This window comes from Agelaius tricolor, unplaced genomic scaffold (assembly GCF_023055355.1).
Source record: "Agelaius tricolor isolate 1412-34295 unplaced genomic scaffold, bAgeTri1.0.p SCAF_5, whole genome shotgun sequence".
Classification (NCBI taxonomy): domain Eukaryota; kingdom Metazoa; phylum Chordata; class Aves; order Passeriformes; family Icteridae; genus Agelaius; species Agelaius tricolor.
Window position 1 is genome coordinate 39085625 of NW_027269265.1, and position 20431 is coordinate 39106055.

At 45.8% G+C, this 20431-nt stretch overlaps 1 protein-coding gene across 9 annotated transcripts in view; it reads right to left on the bottom strand.

Annotated features, from left to right (window-relative positions):
• ARHGAP1 (Rho GTPase activating protein 1) overlaps nucleotides 1-20431 on the bottom strand; it is a 26201-nt gene continuing 5770 nt past the window's right edge. For 8 of the 9 annotated variants that reach the window (XM_071427452.1, XM_071427446.1, XM_071427453.1 and 5 more), the window contains 12 exons: nucleotides 19875-19967; nucleotides 14613-14642; nucleotides 9303-9390; nucleotides 8932-9063; nucleotides 8352-8438; nucleotides 7650-7748; nucleotides 6855-6962; nucleotides 5567-5643; nucleotides 5097-5174; nucleotides 4421-4549; nucleotides 4167-4270; nucleotides 1-3757 (listed from right to left, as the gene is read on the bottom strand). In XM_071427452.1, the coding sequence (XP_071283553.1) occupies nucleotides 3578-3757; nucleotides 4167-4270; nucleotides 4421-4549; nucleotides 5097-5174; nucleotides 5567-5643; nucleotides 6855-6962; nucleotides 7650-7748; nucleotides 8352-8438; nucleotides 8932-9063; nucleotides 9303-9390; nucleotides 14613-14642; nucleotides 19875-19967 (1205 nt within the window). In that variant the 3' untranslated portion in view covers nucleotides 1-3577. The remainder of the gene's footprint in view (nucleotides 3758-4166; nucleotides 4271-4420; nucleotides 4550-5096; nucleotides 5175-5566; nucleotides 5644-6854; nucleotides 6963-7649; nucleotides 7749-8351; nucleotides 8439-8931; nucleotides 9064-9302; nucleotides 9391-14612; nucleotides 14643-19874; nucleotides 19968-20431) is intronic. The other variant, XM_071427454.1, reaches the window with a different exon arrangement.

Genomic DNA, 20431 nt, shown 5'->3' on the forward strand with positions numbered 1-20431 from the left:
TGAGATTACATTTTGATTTTTATTGAAATACAAAAAGTGCAAACTGTGAAATACAAGATTGGTGCAGATTAAAAGAAAATAAACAGTGTGAACTGTGAAAACCCAGGCGTGCACCTGATGAACATTAACAAAGAAGGCAGGGAACACCAGCAACAAAAGCATAGCAGAAATTTTTGCACAGGAGCCCCTGTGCATAAAAAAGGAAACTGGGACCAAACTGGCCCTCAGCTCTCTCATGTTAGCACACAAGGCATCTGGATGGCCCCAGACCCCCTGCACCGCCCAGAAACTCTGGTGTCAGTTCACAGCTTGGGGCAGGGAGTGATCAGAGGCCATTAAGACAGCAGGAGGCTTAGCAGAGGGGAATGTTCTAGATGCTAAAAAGCAGGAGGTTGATGCAGAACAAGTACCCCCACAGGAAGAAATGGCTAATAGCTAACCTGAAAGGTAAGCCAGGAAAGAGACCCTTGGGCAGCTCTATAGCAGGAGAAAACCGACACAGACCAGCACCTTAATTGTATACCACCCTGACCTATACAAGGCAGAGAAGCCCTGCCCAGCCAGCACCCCGCCCATGTGAGGAGGGAATTTAACCTCATGGCCTTGGCAGGAGCAGGCTCTGGTCACCACCCACCTGACACAGGCTGCAGGCAGGCCCGGGCCAGTTCTTTGCTCAGATCACTGGAGGAATATTTCAATACAAGGCATTCAGGAGAAAAGACTGCAAAAGCAACCCTGGTTACTATGCCTGCTCCAGGGCCCTCAGCAGCTCCAGCACAAGGAGCAGCAGAGGAAAGGGGATATTTACAGTGGGTCCCTTCCAGGATTTGCAAGCACTTTCCCACCATGAGCAGTAGTAGTTCCCTGAACACTCTCTGCAAGCACTGAACTGGAACAGGCTTTTATCCCTGCCAGCAGGGGATGAACCAGCCTCTATTTTGCTAAAAAAGGAAACGTCATTTCAAGAATTCACTAAAAAAAAACCCAACGAACCTAAATCCCAAAAAACACCCTAAAATAAACCGCCAAAATCCAGCCATAACTCAGACACTTGCAGTATTCCCCACTTTCCCCCTGGACAGGAGCTACTCCAGCACTGCTCCTCTGGCTACTGGGCAGGGAACAGTCCTTGCTGCTCTGCAAAGTCAGAACATGCCACTTCCCCAGAGAGTGCACAGGGCCAGGCCTCATGCACACAGGCACTTGGATTCCAGGCTGCCGAGCTTGTGCGTTTGTCCCAGAAGTTAAGTGGGCTTGCCTCTCCTCTACAGAGATGAAGGTGAAGCCAGTGTCAGCTGCAGACACAGTCAGAGCACCAAGTCTCCTTCTCCCTCTACCAAAGGCTCCACAGGGCAGGATGCCTGCAGGGAAAAAGGAGCTGCACTAGGCTCCCTCAGCCTCCACGGCCTTGCCCCTTAAACACTGGGGGAAGTACACCTCTCTCCACACTAGTCCACCCCAGATTACTCCTCCACAGCACATCCGCCCTGCTAACTCACTCGAGAAGAGATCACAAATGAATTTGGAGCAGATTATCTCTCCCTCCAAAACATTTACTTAGTTACTGCTGTGAATTGTTCAGGATGAAGCAATTCATGTCCTGGCCAAACAGGGAATGCTCCTACTCTTGGAAGAGAGAGACTTGTAGAAGTCAGCAGCCTGGTAACCTCCACAGGGCAAAGTCTCCCGGTATCTAGAAAGGATCAGATCCAGTCCTGTCTTAGAACCTCTCTTGCTCCGGTCTTAGTAATGTTCACTTACTTGTTCACTGTTCCCACCCACGTTAGTGTGCCTCCTCCAAGGCAGCTGGCTGAACCTGCGCTGCCTTGCAGAGCTGCCTATGTTTGCACCCATCCCCATTCCAGAGTTTAGCAAAAAGAGCAATCTCCTTAATTCCTGCAGCAGATGCCATTTACTTTGACTACACCAGGGGCACCGACCCCTGGTCAGTGTTTAAAGGCAGGCTAAAATATTATGAAAAAGCAAATTCTCTTTAGCATCCAGTAGCTTTAAAAAAACAGTTCTGCTTGGTCCAAAAGATTTGTCCCTGAGGCCAGATGCAGCAGGGAGGTCTGGCCCAGGCACATGATACAAAGATAAATCACACCAGTGAAGTAAGGCTAGAAGCTCCCTCCTTTAACCCTGACAGGCCAGGCTGAGGAGAAGGATCTCTTTAGCTCAGGTAATGGGAATGATGCAACCCAAACCCAACAGAGATGCTGTGACAGTATCGCAGCTGCTCCAGGGAGGTGCCAGAACCACCCCACTCTGAGCCTGTTTTGCAGAGAACATGATCTCTCCAGCTGTGTCCAGGGCATACAGGATGCATCTGACCAGATGGGAGGGTGGAAGGTGTGAACCCAGGAGGAGACATGGCAAAAGCCCTCGGCATGGAATAGCTGCTCCCTCACAGCTTTGGCACGAGCGCTCAGCACCTGGTCAGAAATTTGTAATCCAGGCCTGTTGCACTCCATGGTGAGGGTTGGCCCCAGTCCCCAGACCTTCCCTCAAGGCCATGCTCTCTGTTACACTGTGCTGGGGAAAGTTATGCTCAAAAAGTAAAAACTAGTCAAGGCAGTCTGTGCCAGTCAGCACATATACATGTGCCAGAAGAGGAAGCCTAGTGCTGCTGCCAGGAGAGATGGGGATCTTCATGGTGTTCAGCAGCTCAGTGCCATCAGGGCACTTGCTCCTGCCATTCAGACTCGCCAGTGGTCAAAGGGTCACAGCTGGCCTGCATGCACAGCCAAGCCTGGCATGACCCTTCCCAGCCAGGCTGGAAGTGCTGCTGGAGGGACAAACACACCTGAGCTGGATAACCACAGGAGGCAAGTCACCTGCTACAGTCCAGCAAACAATGAATAGTACCTGGAGTGGGTGACACCAGAGGGGCTGGGCTTGGGCTAAACTCACTTTCATTGTTTTGGAGTCTGACAGGTAACACAGCCCATTGCCATGAGCCTGTCCTTCACCTGCCTGCCAAAAGCAGGGGGTCGAGAGTGGTGGTTGCAAGTGCAGGACATGCTGCTACCTGAAGCACAAGGGCTGCTGCTCCCTTCCCTGCTTTAGGTGCCCCTGGGGAAAGGCAGGATGCATGCTCAGTACTGAGAAATGGCACTCACAGTAAGAATGTCTCCATCACAAAACCCAGCAACCCTGCCCTAGCCCAAACAGCCCAGCTGAGGCAAGGAGGGGTGAGCTGGGGCTATTGGGAGCTTGAACAAAAAGATCTGTGCTGAGGAAGGGACCAGGAGGGCAGAAAAACTGCACATAAGGGAAGGAGGAAAGGAAGGCAGGTCATCTGATAGGGCAGAAGACTGGTGATGAGCCCCGGAGAAGCTGCGCAGGTGGATTAGGACTCCAGTCTCAGCAGCTGGGAGACCAGCTCCCCTGCCCATCCAGAGCTGCAGGTCTCCTGCTCACTTACTTGCACACTTTCACCATCATCTCCACAGCCCTCACTCTGCTCATCACCCAGAAGATCAATGGTCCCTTTGTACTGGAGACAGCTTGGTCACAGCTCCAAGACAAAGAAGGGGAAGGTGGGCACAGTGTGCAGGTGTGGGCTGGCCTGGGTTCAGGCCTCTGCAGCCTCAAACAGCTCCTTCTGGTGGTCCAACAGGAATTTGGTAAAGGTATTGATGGGATTGATGGCTTTTAGAGTGATGGCCACATCTTTGGCCCAGAGCAGATTTGGGCCAAACACAACTGCCAGGTTGGTGTTTGTCATCTTGTTTCTGTCGCTGTGAGCAGAGACCTGTGTGGGAAGGAAAGAGATGACTGTGAATCCTACAGAATAGCACAGCAGCTGCCTACCCTCCCCAAAGCCAGAGACAGAGACAGAGAAAATAAGGGGAGAAAAGCTGACCAGGCCATATCATAACAACAGGATCAAGAGCACTGGCAGATAATATCTCTACAAGTCCAAATCACCACTCATGATCTTCCCTCTTGTTTGACTGGCCTTGCAGTGGCTTTCTTGGCAGCAGGAAGTACTGCAAAGCAAATCTGAGACCCCTCTTCCACTCAGCTACTTTGTAGTTCTACCTCCAGCCTGGGGAGCTTCCAGACTCCCTGGTATAGACCACACAGGCTGTATGGCTGCACCTTTAGGCTGCCTGTGCCTCTCAGCATTATGACAAGCAAATGCTTAGGCTAGTGCTCACCTGCACCAGAAAGGCTGTCAGTAAACGGAGCACTTGGTAGTTTTCTTCTGGCAAATCCTGGAGCGTTTTGCGAACAGCATCCACACGTTTCACCTCCTCCACACCTAAAAATCAAGAGAAACAGGACAATCCTCAGCATCTGTCCTGATGAAGGCCCTGCTGGCAGTCACAAGTTATCCCATGCATGTCTCCACTAAGACATCTTTGCCCTTAGCCAGTGAAACATTCAGGGAGTAGCACTTGTTACAACTCACTCTGGAAGCTGACAACATGGCTGTAGAGGCCAAAAGTAAGGAGGGGCTCAGGTAGCTCCCTCAAGAAGGTCTTGAGAATCACAGCAGGGAGGTGGACATCTTCGTACTCCTGGAAATCTACAGGCACACCTGAGAAAGTAGAGCAGAGATTCAGTGCTCACTGGGCAAAGCAGCACCTCCTCCAGACAAAGGACAGGACACGATGGTCAGAGCCCGAAACTAAGGAAGAAGTATTTTAAAAAACACAGAATCCCAAAGTACCACATCTTCTAGCAAAGTGGAAAAATATGTCCCAAAATCATATACAAACCAGTGCTGAATCCAGCACTACATCTTTAGAAGTCATCAAATCAAACATGACTAAGTTTCATCCTGGTCATCTTAAGTCCCTTCAGTATAACCAGAATAAGGTGGTGTATCTCACTCCAAGAAACAGGGAAACTTTCAGAAAAAAAAAAGAATAGTTAAGGGAATACGAGTGGGAAGGAGTATGCTTTCCACACAGCAGAAGTACCAGATACTTCTCCCTTGCAATTCAGGTCATACCCCAAGATGAGGCCTCACCTACAGACCTATCAAAGAAGGAGAGGATCCATGATGGACTAGTTCCTACACAGTTGCAGTTGCACAGTAGTAATTAGGGAATGAGAGGGGCTCTGATGTGTTGGGCACTTACCCATATTGTATTTTTGCTGGACCTCTCTGACAACCTGTGTATTTGCTGATCTCCGGAAAATCCCCTCTGTATTAAGAGCTGTGAAGTGACAGCAGATGCAGAAGAAAACAATCAGCCATGTGAGAGTCTCTAAAAATGCTGGCCCTCTGCAATTATAAATCCATGCTGTGGGGCATTCAGACAGATATCAACAAGTCCCTTTTTTAGAGTACAACAATTTTTTCTGCTTCCACTATCTGACAAAGGATACAAGGGTCATTTGGCTACTTTTACACAAGTAGGAACATGGACTCCTGAAAGAAGGAGGTCTCCTAAACCCTCCACAATCTCACTTGAAGGCTAACTCATCTAGTTCAGGCTTTACACCCTATTCTAGACTGCTGTTCTTCTTTATCTTAACACAGTCTTGATGAGAGCTTGGACAGAACAGAGGTCACTGATCTGGGACTGCAGCTTCTCCAAACACTTACCATGCTCCCGCAAGTGAGCAATGGTGTCTCTGACCACCAGAGGAACAGGAGACTGATCAGGGCTCTTCTCCCTGAGACTGCACCAAGAAACAACAGGTTACACACAACTGATACACAGGACTGGTCCTGCTTTACATGCAGCCTCCAACTCTTGAATTTATCCACAAAAGCTGTACCACATATGATCTTGCCATCCCCATCCCTGGTTCAGCTATTATTCCAGCCTTCTATCCCCTTCACCCATCATGTTACATCATTCACTGGAGCAACTATGAGCTCATTACTAGACCACAGGAACGTTTTTCCATCCTCTGTAAAAATCTCAACCTGTATATGCCAGGGCAAAGGGCTTTCCAGAAGGGAAGTATGGTAGCTATGAATCAGGTGAAAAGGGTTACACTTCCTTTTTTCTTCCCCATAGGAGCAACGGCAGAAATAAGCTGACACACAAGAAAAAATAAATTTGGCCACCCCATTCCTGTGACAGAAGATTTATCAACAAAATGGCCGTCAGGAAAACCTCATGACACCAAGGTGCTCTCTGCCACCCTCACATTTGATTGTCCAGACCACTCGATAGCTGGGAACTGTTGACCCCTCCCAGGCTGCTAACAAGCTCAGGCAGCACGCACCATGGCAAACACCATCTGGAAATGTTGCACTGAAGCCGGGGAATGTGTTCCCAGACTGCCTCAGAGGATGTGTCTAGCTACACAGTACTGACTCCTCCTCATTCCCCAGGGAGGCAAAACCACACTCAGAGTTAAAAATACCTTCAACAGTTACTCAGTATCACCAGCCCTTGCCAGTGTCTGTGTGTGCCTTCGTCACTGTGCAGGAATGGGGAGTGGGATTCACTACAAGGCTGAATAGAGGTGCTTTTAAAATAGAATTTATGATTTCAAAAACAACTAGGAAACAAATCTGCAGTGCTGCTCAAAGCAGCATAGTCCTAAAGAGAACCCTGTCAGCCTCCTACAGACATCTTTTGCTTAAAAGAAAGTTTCCAGTGCCGTAAAGCTGTCCCCATGGCTCTTATTTTGCTCCTCCCTTAGTGACCCTAAGTTGCAAAAATAATCTAACCCAGGGATCAAGAGAGTGGAACTGAACTGAGTTAGTCAGGATCTGGACATGAGCACAGAGTTCCTCAGGAAAATGATTAAAGTTTTGTAGAAAGTCTGAACTGCAAGAAATTTCGCAGCCATTTTCTGCTGTTGTTCAATAATAAATACAGTGACCTCATATCAAGCAAGTCAGGGCAAAAGCAACACAGTCCAGAGATACTCACTGCTGCAGGGAGACTCCAAACTGCTGGTTTGGCAGTGGTGGACGTGGGGGTGTTGGCTTCTGGGGCACTTGCAAAGGTTTCTGCAGGGATCTCAGGTATTCATCATACCTGCAGCAAAACACAGACTAGTAAAAAGGCACTCCACCTCCCAGAAAGTGCATGAACCCAGCACTGCACACCCACTGGTAGCAACACTAGACTGGTACGGTCAATTACACCTATGCAAAACCACCACAGGCAGTTTTGGAGCACAAGAACAAACATCTCGTTGCCAAAAAAAAAGCAAGGAGAAAAGGAGTATCTATCTGTAATCAAGAGGTGGAGTAGCTGAGTAACAGCATGGGCAGGAGGCCAGGACAGCATTGTGATGAGACAGATGCATATGTGGGTGTGGGACAGGGAAGCAATCTGGTAGGACTGAGATTATGGGAACTTTGGGAAGCTCCAAAGACAAGCTGAGCAGAGCAGAATGAGCTAAGCAGGTGACCAGACGACAGCAGATGCACACCACGAGCTCCAGGTCAGTGTCAAGGTCAGTATCTTACAGGAAGTCCCCAGAGGGTGAGTGGGAGATGCAGGATTGGTGCCTCATTGCGGGAGGATTTTTAACTCAAAGACAGAACTGGGGACTGGGGCCAAGGACACACAGGAAGGACAATAGAGAGAAACCAGTCTTGAAGGCAACTTGTCAGCACACCCTGCAAAACCTGAGTGGAACAATCTCTTCCTTCCCTTGCCCAAAAGGTCCCCTCTCACAGAACCCTAAACAGGGGGGGAGACAGACAGTATTCTCACTTTAGCACTTGGCTTGGGATCCCCAACTGTTCCAGCTTCACATACTCCTCCAGCTCACTAAGGTAATTCACATAAAAAATCTTCCGTCCAAATTTAAAGCTGAAAAACAAGAGAAAGGTAGATATGTGAGGAATTGGGAAATCCAGTAACAGAACTGACTTCTTACAGAAAAGGAGTGCAGAGGGCTGCAAGAAACATCAGTGGGGCAAAGTGTAGGTATGGCTGAGCAGCAGAGATGTCACCCACATTGCTCTCCCACTCCATCTATTTTACCAGGAGATGCAAAGACTTTCCAAGATACATTAGAAGCCCTAGCAGCAGCAGGCTCCCTCAAATGGTGGATTTCTCCTTCCTTTCTTCAGCAGTAGGCTTGAGAAGATTTTACTCCCAATTATTTCATGGAGTTATTATTTCAGTATCACAATAAATTAAATATTTCAGTTACAGAGTCTGCAACTTTTTACTTCTACCTGGCTGGAGAGAAAATGAGTAGCACAAAGCTGCAAACTCTGTAGGTTCCTAAAGAGGTATTTCTGGTGTGTGAGTATTTCTGAGCTCAGAAGTGGGAGGAGACAGAAAAAGGTGAGAGACTCCAGGATAGGCTTGGCAGCCTGGGCTCAGCTTGTGCCCCTCTGAGAAGGCCCCATTGTTCCTCTGCAATGTGAACATGCAGGTGAGCCTCCAACAGTGTTTCCTTCGTACCTGATCAGAGGCTTGAAGAGTATCAGCAGGGTCTTGATGAACATGGTTGGGTGCACGATATACAAGGCTTTGATGTTCTTCTTGTATCTGTCAAGAGAAGCCTAGTAATGACAAGCTGCACCTTAAGCACAGGAACCAACCTTTCCACAAGATTAAGGCACCCTGGTTGCTTCATGCCTTTTGCACTGAGCCTCACCACACCCCAGCAACCATGGCCTCTGCTCTCCCATGCTCTGTAGCTGTGTCAGGCCACTCAGCAGCCTAAGGGCATGCTACCCTGTATTCCAATTTTCATCTAAAATCAGTTCCTCCTCAGGAACCTACAGTTATACCGTGGGGCTGACACACTTGCACCAGGTCCTGGGTTTGATGCTTGCCTGTTGGCCTAAAGCATGTAACTACAGAAGGAGCTGTTTAACCTATGTTTCAGTCTGTCTTAAACAACAATCCACCTCCTTAAGCAGAGGAATAAGTGACAGTAAATTATGATCACCAAGCTACACAGGAGGGCTGGGGAAGATCCTCTATATTAGGCTAGAGAACAGCACAGGACATCCTTGCTTGCTGCAGCTTTACTCACTTGCGATCAAATTCCCTGTAGGCATCCCGCAACCAGCTCAGGGATGGCTTGTTCTCACTGGTCAGGCCATGGTGCAGGTACACCAGCGTGTAGTCACTCTCCACATACTGGTCCAGTGTGAATTTCAGGTACCTGAGAAGAAAGAATTGATGAACTCAATTTGTGCTCTGCTACAGAGAGCCTATTCCTCCCTTTGGGACTCTTTTTGTGTGCCATAACAGGATTTGCAACTCCAGCAATGGAGGTAAGCACTTGGGATGACATGTCCAGTTAAAGAAGCTACTACAGATGGACCTGTCCCCAGGAATCCAGTAGCTGAGAATTAGGTCAGATTTAAGAAATTAACAGCAGCCTACTAAGATTCTACTTACCCCAGCAGTTTCACGTGATCTAGTTGATGACTTGGGGGCATCCGGCAAGCACTGAACAAAATGACTTTTCTTCCATATTTGTCATCACCTGCAGATAAAATGCCAGAGATTACAGGAAGGTAAGGACTTCATTGTGGTATTGGCAGCAAGGGGTAAAGAAAGAATGAGAAACCACCATAACAAGGCACAGCTGCCAGCAAAGCTAAATCTGATTTTCAGCAGTTATCATGGGCCTAGTGTGGAAGCAGAAACCTGACCGCCAAGGGCCTGGCAAGTCAACAATGAGAATCAAGAACAGATTCCCTGCTCCAGCCCTGAAAGGAGATGAAGGACTGGAAACCAGAATGCCTCCAGGCACATAGGGATGGAGGCAAGTACAGAGCAGAGTGCTCAGAGCATTAATCCTGCAAAGCTGTGCCTGGGCATTGCTCCTGATACACCCATGTCCAGGGAGGCACAGGGAAAACTGCCCTTCACTGGCACAATAACTCCTTCCATCCTGCACACAGTCCCAGACTAACTTCTAATAGTCTGGTGCATCTGTTTTTTGCTTCACCTGGAGTTTAGTTCTGCACACAGAACACAGGCCATTTCATACCCTGGAAACCAAGAAATTCCTAGAAAAAGAGCAGTTCCAGATAAGAACTCTTCTGGATGAGTTCCAGGTAATTTCTCATCTTTCCAAAGGAAAGTCTCTTCTACAGATGGGCCAAGCAGGGCTGCTGGATTCTCCAGAAGGACTGTAGAATAAGCTCTTCACCGCTTCCTAGATTTTCCATCCACAGAGAGATTTTTCCAGCCTGAGACAGAAGGAGCTGCAAAGTGCAGCACGACAAAGCATTCTTTGTAAAAGCCATGCAGAAAACAGTCCCCATCACACTGGAGCCAAATAACCCATAAAGCACCGTCATGTCATGAAGGACACTCCCAGGCACCACTTGAGGCTTCGGAGACAACAAGCCAAGTTTTCCCCAAAGCAAGTCTTCAACCAACAGTGGACTTCTGCCAGCAGAGATCTCAGCCCCATGAACAAAGCCCAAGCAGACACGCATGGCCAAGCTTAGCAGACATGCTGGGGAATAGAGAGATTTGCATAAGTGAGAACCAGGTCACAAATCCTGCAGACATACAGAGTTTGAGGGAAAGTCTGATTCTCTCCCAGACACAACACCCAATCCATTTCCACAAAGATTACTTCTTTTTTGCAGTATTGGAGATGAAATGGTTCCTTTAGTATTAAGGGTAAAAGTCTTCCCACCTTTTTAGCTACTCACCCTGTTCTGAAACCTGTGTTTTCTTGTCAAGCAGAGAGTGCAACAGTGAATGGGGCTGTTGAGGCTACACTCAACAATACCCTCCTTACTCCCATATGGTAAAGCATCTCACACAGACCACAGCACAGAAAAGCAGCAAGGATCACTACTTATGCAGGACTGACCTGCAATACATCATTCCTCTTGAAATATATCCTTTTCCCAGCATGGATTTACAATATTCATGCAGCCATTTTCTCAGCTTTGCACAGGCTCTGGCGCTCAACTATCACTTGGCTACACTTGCCACGCAGCAGCTGGGGTCTCGGAACAGCAAACCTGATATTTCTGGGAATGCTGCCTGTTAGTACCAGAGGACCACTTGGTGCTGCAAATGACAGCCAGAGAATTCATACACACCAGCCATGACTTTAAGATGCCACCGGTCCCCTTTTGCCCCTATCTTGCCAGAACAGATTCTCTTGCTACTTTGTTCATTTTTATTTTCACCTTGCAAGTCCCATTTTCAAGTCACCAGACAACACAGAACTTAGTGATGCACACAAGGCAGAAATTGTACCAAAGCTAAGGACACTGCGGCAGCACTAGGTACGGGCCAGAAAAGGGGCGGCACAGGCCATCACACTGACATACACATGCGCAGATACGGGGCAGGGGGAGGACGCACGACCCGGAATGCAGGACTAGGAGAGTGATGCAAGGCTCATCTGGAACAACCAGGTACAGTCACAGCCAGGCCACAAGACCAACATCACACTGCATATCCCATGGTAGCCCACTCTGTGCCTACCCCAGAGTTTCTTGGTAGCTCACTGTGAGCTTTAGGGACAGGTCTAATGTAATTGAGTTGTCTAAAAGACTACGTGCAGGTTACAAAGTCCTGGGCAAGGAACATGGTATATTGTGATCCTTCCCATTGGTCTTGAGCAACTCATATGTCTCTATCTGAAGGACAAAGGCCTGTATAAAGCACCAAGAGGATGCAGCATTTGAGAATCTGTTGAGTTTTATACTCATGAAAGAGAATGGTCAGAAAGACAACAGACCTTTGCAGATCATATGGAGCTCTATGCTAAATTCAGAACAGATGATATCTTCAGTTAACTGAGGCTGCATTTCACACCAGAGTGGATGGTCTGAGGGCCAGATGCAGACTTCAAGTTTAATCACACACACAGACCTCTGTGGTGTGCGGTACAGTACCATGTTTGTGCCATGTTGTGGGTGGCCATACGCTCAGCTCAGGCTTCTGGGCACTGACTATCAGACCTGACAAGTCACAATTCCAGAACGGCAGAACAGCATACCTTAAATAGCTTTCTCTGAAGTGATATAAAAGCCTACAGCAAGGCCTATGCAAAGTCTACAGTCTTGTTCCTTACATAGTCTGGGATTGCTGGTAAAGAATAAACAGACAATCCATGACTCTTCCCAAGGGGAGATGGCATGTATCTCCTGGACAATTTCCAGGGCTAAGTACATCAAAAGATAATCTACAGTGCCCTGGATGACTGAAAAAGGAGTGGCCTGTTTTGCCTTCCAAATCAGAATGAATTTATGCATGAGACCTACAAAGGAACCAGCATGCCCTTTACTGAGTTCTGGGTTTTGCTCCAGTTTTATCACACTGAGCTCAGCCTGTCAACACAGAAATTTTCAAAATGATCACCTGCCAATCTTGTTTCTACCTGACATATATCTGATCAGTCTCCTTGCTCCAGACATGATAAAATCAAAAATTCAGCATCAAAGCTGAACAATCAGTTGCTCCAATTTATAAACAAGAACCTAAAGCCCATTCCATGCATTCTTGTTGGAGGAAACTACCTTCAGGTGGCCCCTCTGCCTCCTACAGAACAGATTCTTATCAGGTTTGATCTTTCCCAGATGCTCCATCCCTTGTACTATTCGCTTTCCTGTTTGCAGTATTAATCTTATGTATCTAGGTTTTCACCCCTTGTTTGCAATTGCAAATAGCTGAAGTTTCCACTGAACACAACTACAGATCATGAAGTAATCACTTGGCTTCTCAGGCTGCCTCCTACCTCTCCCACATGAGGAATGCTCAATAGTTAACAACAAACGAATAACAAATTATATACCATCAGTACTCAAAGAACACCCCAACTTAAAAAATATTTTCAAGTACACTGGAATTAAACTACCTCCCTGAAGGATGTGATTCAGATTATTTTGCTTTTAACAATAAAGAGCAAGACAGTAGCCAATGCCTAAAGCCAGACAGGACAGCTGCTCATCTAAAGAGATACGCAGTTGTAGCACTGATTGACATAAGCTCCTGAATATTTTTATGGCACTTTTAAAGCCTGAACTGCATTTTTCTTCTCGCTCAAAAAGTGCATTTCCAGGGCACTTCTCAGACAGGGGCAAGGAAAATCACTGCTGTGTGTCCAAGCCATGAGTGCGAGGCCAAACTTCTAAAAGGGCTGAAATTAAAATACTGAGGCAAATGTTTCAGATTAAAACCTGCAGCAATACAAATGTATCACAGCAGAAATTCACATCAAGATGGCAATAATATCCCAAGACAGGGCATTAAATGAATCTGCACAGCCAAAAAATACACAAATCTGCACATGGAAAATACATCCTTGGCATGCAAATCCTGTTATTTACTATTTTTAGGTAAATAGAAATATATCCATTTCATATCCTGAAATATATCCTTTAGCATTTATGTCACGATTTGAGGCAGCCTAGCTGCAGTCTAGAGACTGCTCATTCCTACCTTCACCAGATCGCCTCAGTTAGGTGCCTATCTTGTTGAAAGATTCATATGGGAATATCCTAATACTTTGATACTTGGACAATGCAGATGGATAAAACTCGCCGCCAAAAGCTAGTGTTACTGCTAAAACAGCAAAGTTAACAGAGTTGAGGGCCAAGGAAAGAGCACCACTACAGAACACTGGAATATTACTACACAAGTTTCACAAAGTTTAGCATGTTTAATCAGAGCCACTGTGAGCAAAAAACCTGTCAAATGTAATTTCATTTCAATTAGCTCCGCTAAGCTTATGGCACAGCTGGGAAATGTTTAAGCATAGTAGATTTTAGTTGCCTATTGAATTCCCAAGTGGATTTAGCCCTGAAGGAAAAGAAGGTAGGGAGTTCAAAGCAGAAGCATTTTAATACATTATTTAATCCACCTTGATATTCCCAATATCCAAACACTGCCAGAATCAGAAAGCCTTATGAAGTGAATTTAGCTTTAACTGATACAAAAATATACTAGAGGGTCAGATTAAAGAATGCAATATGGGAGGATGTCTGAGAGCATAGAAAAAGGGGAAGAAGACTCCACATAATGAGGAAATGAGAATCAGCATTTCCATGAATTGTGTGAAGGTCTTAGAAGTAAGAATTTCACACCAATAGAAGTTTTCATGTACATTGAGAAGCATGAAAGCCCCAGCAGCCACATTACTGAGACTTAGGACCAAAGTCCGGAGAGTATTAACAAATGCTCAGCAAGCCCAGGGAACTCAAGCACAGCTTTGGGCAAACAAGTTGCCAGAACACATCTCTGCAGCCAAATGGAGAAGAAATAGATAACAGTTGATTTCAGATGGAGAATCCAGTTTAAGTGCCAGCTGCTTAGCACGTGAGTGCAGCAGCAGATCATGTGAAAGAATAGGAAGCAATCCTAGAATGAACTTCCAAACCACATTTGATAACAGGATGAACTAGAGTTCAAACTGAACTGGTCCAAGCAGGTCACCACCATGACAGGACAGGAACAGGATTTACATTGAGACCCATGAGCCCTGAAGTGCCCAAAGTAAAGCCCACACACCAAATTTGGCTCAGATGATTCTGCTGTGTCTGAGGCAGAGGTGCAGCCCTCAGACAACAATTTTGTGCAGCCTTTGGATTCCTGAAAAATTGCCAGTGCAGCCTAAGGCTGAGCAAAGTTTGGGCTCCCCTGAGACAGTCCAGCTACAGGCCATGGTCATGCTAAAGGAATACCATGATCTACAGAACCAAATGTTAGCGCCACAAAAAATCTACCTACCTGGTTGGGCCCCATCAAGTGCACCCTGGTCTGGAGGAACAGAAAAAAAGTTATAGCGAGCCAAGCTTTGCATCCTTTCCCAGAAAGTAATCATGAGGTTAAAGTCTGAGAGCCTAGCCAGATTGCCACCGGGATGCATTTAGCTGCTGTCTTCCAGGATTCAACCTCCTTCCATTTCATCTTCCCCCCATGCTCCTCTGCCAAAAGCAGCCTTATCTAACAATTAGAGGCAATAACAGCCAGCCTTGATTCCCAAATCTCCTTTTTGAATTTGCAACTAACTCTGTATAGTCAAATTTCTTACTGTTAGACTTCATTTGCCACCAAAATGGTAACTGCTGTACTTGCCACTTTTAAAAGGGTTAATTGCAATTAATTCTGAAGTCCTCTGAACAACTTCAGAAGTGTACAGAGAATAGCATCATACCATATGAATAACACACCCCACACCCATAACTTTTTTTCATGATTAGTAGATTCTGAGTAAAAAAACTGAACTGCCAATTAGAATTTTAAAAAGGTTCCTATAGTTTCCTATAGGAGGTTCCTATAGTTTATGAAGGCATTTATTATCACACCTAGCCCCTTTCCATCACTCTCACAGCTATATACTCAGCAGACCCACATGGGCCTATCAAGACAGGAGCCTTTGCAGAGCAGAGCTCTAGGAAGAAATTCTCCATTCCCTTATAAACTTAAAATTCCTTAGATACTCTCCCTTCCCTTGACATTGCATATCAAAATATGGTGCACAAGCTGGGCTTGCTTTGGATAGACTCAATTCTATAGAGGCAATTCATAATTTTTTATCATACAAAATATTCTTAAAAAAATGAACAAACAAAAAAGTTAAAAGCTGGAAACTACATCCAAAAGCAGCAGAAATGCAGGCACTCTGTACTGATGGAGCCAGTAACAATGTACCATGCCTGAAAAGTACCCTTGTTACCCTTTGCTGAGTCCATTAGCCACCAAAGACACCCTGCAACACATCTTCAACACAAGTTTTGTCTGCCACTTCTACCTTTGCCTGCTTAGAGAAACAGCAGCTACTGGTGCTCCAAGATTGACTTTACCTCCCCATGTCAATCACCAACACCTACAGCAAATCATCAGCACCAGTTACAGCTTTGGCATCTGCAGTCATGTTTGCTGGGTAGGTTTGGTACCAGATTCACCAATGAAAATAGATTTACTGCTGCAATTGCAGCTTCAATCAAGTAACACAAAAGAAGGTACACTCATAGCACTCCACCTTGTTTTCCCACTTCAGTTACAGGTCTTAGACGTATTGGCATCACAGCTTTTCTGACAGGGCAGCCCCACAGATTGACAATTAATGGTGTGAGGCAGCAGATTTCCCACACAAACTAGCAGAAACATGCTTTGAGCTCCAACAAAGTTTTGAAATCACTGGGCAGGGATTACATAGCTGGAGTATATAGTGACAGCCACTTTCCTGACCACTGATACACTATCTTCTACCCTCCATGGCAGTGAGGAATTCATATGCCAATATATGTTAGGCCCCTGTTTTCTTATCCCAAAAGAAAGCAAGGCAGTTATTGTGTAAAATGGGAATGCTGATGAACCTCATAGCCATAGTTTTGCATATTGACCACAAAGAAGAGACCAGTATTTCAGACTGGGCAGCAGAACAAGGATGGAACACCTTGCCAGAGCTGACAAGAGCTCTGCTCTTCCCACACAGCCACAGGTTTCCAGTATGAACTGCCATTTCCAGAAACCTGCTTTAGCCTATTATTAACTACCTGCCTTAGTTTTGCAATTCAGCTTCTGCTAAAATTCAAGGCCAAGACTATGTCACATCTGCCTCAACCCCCAAGAGGATGGAAGCAGCACCTTTGCCATGTAAGAACTGGCAGGAGAACACAGAAACTCTCAACATAACAGAAACTTGGGATAGTTCCTTAACAGCTCTCAACCAGGAGCTTTTGTTTCCTCCACATGCTATGTGACATGAGCAAGGGAATAAACCAAACTTTGCAGAAGTGGACTGTGCAATGAAATCAAGCCTCCTCTCTTTCAGCTTCAGGCCACGTGTAAAGAGGAATTTCACTGCTACAGCGCTCACAAAAAGAGGCACTCAGAGTCAAGAAGAACCAAACCACACAGAGACCTCTCCAGAGCGTGTGTAAAACACTCCATAAACACACACTTTAAGGCAGATCTGAAAGGAACAGCACAACACCAACATCTTCCTTCAGAAAAGCATCAAGTCCCAGAACCAAAATAATGTTTCCTAAAACCAAAATATTGTGATTCCTAACAATACTCCAGTTCTGAGAACTCCCTCAGGACTGTGGCCCGGATGCCTTTTGCTGTCATCTTTGTGTAACACACCATCACGTGGGACAGCAGTGACATGCCTGCTCCTTTCCCATGGACAGCCTCTTCCCACAAGATCCTAGTCCCCAGAAGAGACAGGAGCAATAGGGCACAAAGGACAGTCTCCATGAAACCACTGCACTATTTTTAAGTGAGAAACAAACCCCAAAAACTTATTTCCCGAACAAATTCTGCAGAAAGTTTTTCAGTACTTTCCCCTCTTAGGTCAGATAGCCAGACATTTCAAATGAAGCACACCTTGGACTAAATTAAGGCCAGCTAGGAAATGAGTGTGCTAACTTTTTGCCATCAAAACTGGGCTTTTATTAAGTTATTAACTCAATGCACACATCCAGCAAGAAGCAATTACTTTCTGACCACACAGGATAACACTGGGATCATGAAGTTCAGCCCGAGGATGGGAACCAGCCTTCTGCTTTTGTCTCAAAATAGCACCATCATCACAGAACATATTTCAGGGCAGGCAGGAACAGAGTTAGCCACAAACTTTCTGCTCTGAAATGCAGAACAGGGAAGGACATGGGACAGAAAGCTAATGAATCAATAGAGTGGATAAAACTATCCTTGATCTGCTGCCATTTGCTAATATTTACAAGAGATCTAGGGTAATTTTGTTTCAGGCTCAGCATAGCCAGTGTTCATTGCACCTGGAGCTGCTGACAAACACAATTTGTCAGCAGAGCCACATCTGAACAGCTTCATATTAATCCTCCAGTGAGATTTTTATTCTCCAGGCTACGTCTAATGGGATTTTTCCAGGCTTTCCCAGGCTGATTGCCTCCAACAACAATCCAGAGAAGACTACCCTGTCCGACTCCGAACAGTTAAAATTCTCAATTACTGACCAAAAAAAAAATTATCAGCTTCTCCAGAACCAAGATTACAAGTCAGACCCCTTTGATCCACTTCCTAAATTCTCCTTTCAGGAGATGAGAAACCAGCAAGTCTCAAACCTACATGGCAGCAAATCCTCTATCTGGAGCTGTGCTCCAAGCTCTCCCAGTGCCAAGAAAGGCATCACAGCACATGCCATGTGTGGGACCATCACATGCTTCCAGACACATCAGCTACCGGTGAAAACTGGCCAGCAAGAGCCAAGAACAGAAGCTTCTCTGAGCTGTTTCTGCACTATACAGAGACACTGCAGGGACACAGAGCTCACTAGGAATACAAATTTAAACCACAACGGGGAAGAGTTCAGAATGCAGGCACAGCTCCCAGTCAGCCATCATCCCACTCCGGAATCTTTTCAGGAAGCTGGCTAATTCTTCATTTGCTACCCTAGACTGTGTCAAATGGCCAAATGGCTCCGTTCCAACAGCCACTGACACACACCTCCACTGGAGTGATACTCCATTCAGAGAGCTTGTCAAAGAAAAAGTCATGTTACCTTGGAACAGAAACCCCTCAGAAAGAGTGGTGTTTATCCCAGGAGGCAGCAGACAAAGTATATCCTTGGTTTGGGCTGACATTCCAGTCTTATCAATGTCTCTGATCTAAACTCTGCTAAGCACTTTGTCTGAAGCTTAGCCTAAAGCAACAACTGTTATCATTTAACTCACCCTTTCCCAGAGTCCTCAAATACCAGCTACCTGTGCCATTCACATTCCAAATATTCTGGCTATTACTACTGAAATGGTGGAGGCCACACATCTGTCCCTTTCCAGTTTCAGCAGCAGAGACCAGGGTGCAGACCTCTACAACCGGCAGTCCTGAAACTCCAGCCCCATGGAAAAGAAGCTTAGGAAAACATTTGCAAATGAAAACACTTCTGGCAAATCTATAAGGCATAACAGCCCAAATGTCAAACACCTGGCCTGTCAAACTGAGCAGGAAAACAATAAACAACAAGGTTTTGAGACTGCCATTATAATTTTGTTCCACAAAAGATGGAACATGAGAGATCAGGAAAAAGAGAACTCATTTGAGAAAACTGCCCAGAAAAGAATGATATCAAGACAACTCTTACCAAAGTAAGTGCCAGAGACTCTTTTTGTTGTGGTCAAACTCTGCTGCAGAACAACCCTGAATTAGGAGGACTCCAGCCTGTGCCTCTGCTTCCTTGACAATTCACATGTGGGGCAGGGACCAAGTTACAGAGAGATGGCAGTAGGAGGGGTAGGAGGTGCCAGTAGGAGGGGTAGGAGGTGGCTATAGTCAAGCAGGAAGTATGAATCAAGTCACAACAAGTTGTAGAGTGCTTCTTTTTTAAAAAAACAAGGAATACAAGACAAACTGGCCTTACCCTTCACTCAGGCTCACCACAGCAACCTAAAGAATAACTCCAAAACTCTTTCTCATAGAGGTCCCCAGCAGTATATCACCAAGGGTTAGCATAAATAAAATAATATGGACAAGAAAACACAAAAAAAATACAAATGCTTGTGACCCTGAATGAACAGGTCTTTCCTTGCAGTGGAACACAGGCCTATTCCCCCTATTTCAGATTTCTGTACATATTATTTCTGGACAGGATGGCAAGCTCTGGCCGTTCAGATACGAGTGATTCCACCTACTGTGGATTCCTCAGTCAGCTGAGGACCTTATAGCTGTATTGCTTAACCACATAATTTCTGTGGCATTATCAAGCAAAAACCACTTTGTGTTCAGGATGTAGTAAAGAGCCATATCTAAAACAAATCAGCTAAAGCAACTGAGTCCTGACAATAATATAATCAAGTCAGCAAGAGCCAAGAAACAACCCAAGTTTAGCTGAAGTCAATGGAAAATTACACATATCACAAACATTCAAGAAGTTTGGTGTTCTTTCTGTGCCACCTGTCATTGCCACTTGGTCTTGGCAAACAGCAGATGTCCCCAGAGCCCTATTAGAAAAGTGCTTCCTCAGCCCAGCTGCAAACACATCAAAGGAGAAAAGAGGAAGGTTCCTACCTGCCACTTCCACAATGTGGTGCCTGGCGATATCATAGTAGGGATGATCCCACTGCAGGTGAGTGACAGGCTCAGGGGAGCCTTTGGAGTCATCTGAACAAAGTACAAGAAACAAGCAATCAGAAGAAGGGATCTGGAGCACATTGGCAAGTACAGAAAGATAGAAGTATAAGAAAAAATGGCACTTCTACATGGGACTAATGTATGCAACTATACACCTTGAAAACCCACTTTTGAAATTCTGACTGGACATAGAATTCTGAGCAATGACTTCAGAAGAGTCCTCTCAGTCCTATGAGATCCATATGTGTCCCTCAGAATGTACACTCTCTCAAACAAATGTTCAAATATGTCACAAATATTCACAAAGACAAAACCCAAGGACACGGTCATGGCTTTTTAGGGAAAGGAGGATCTTAACATAGTCCCTTGATGGATGGTCATACTATATATCCTTGAGCTAATTTTCCTGACCTCTCTGTTCATAGTTCACAGCACAGGATTTCAGAGCAACAACTCAGATCTCCAGCCCCACCTCCCAGATGGAAGTTTGAGAC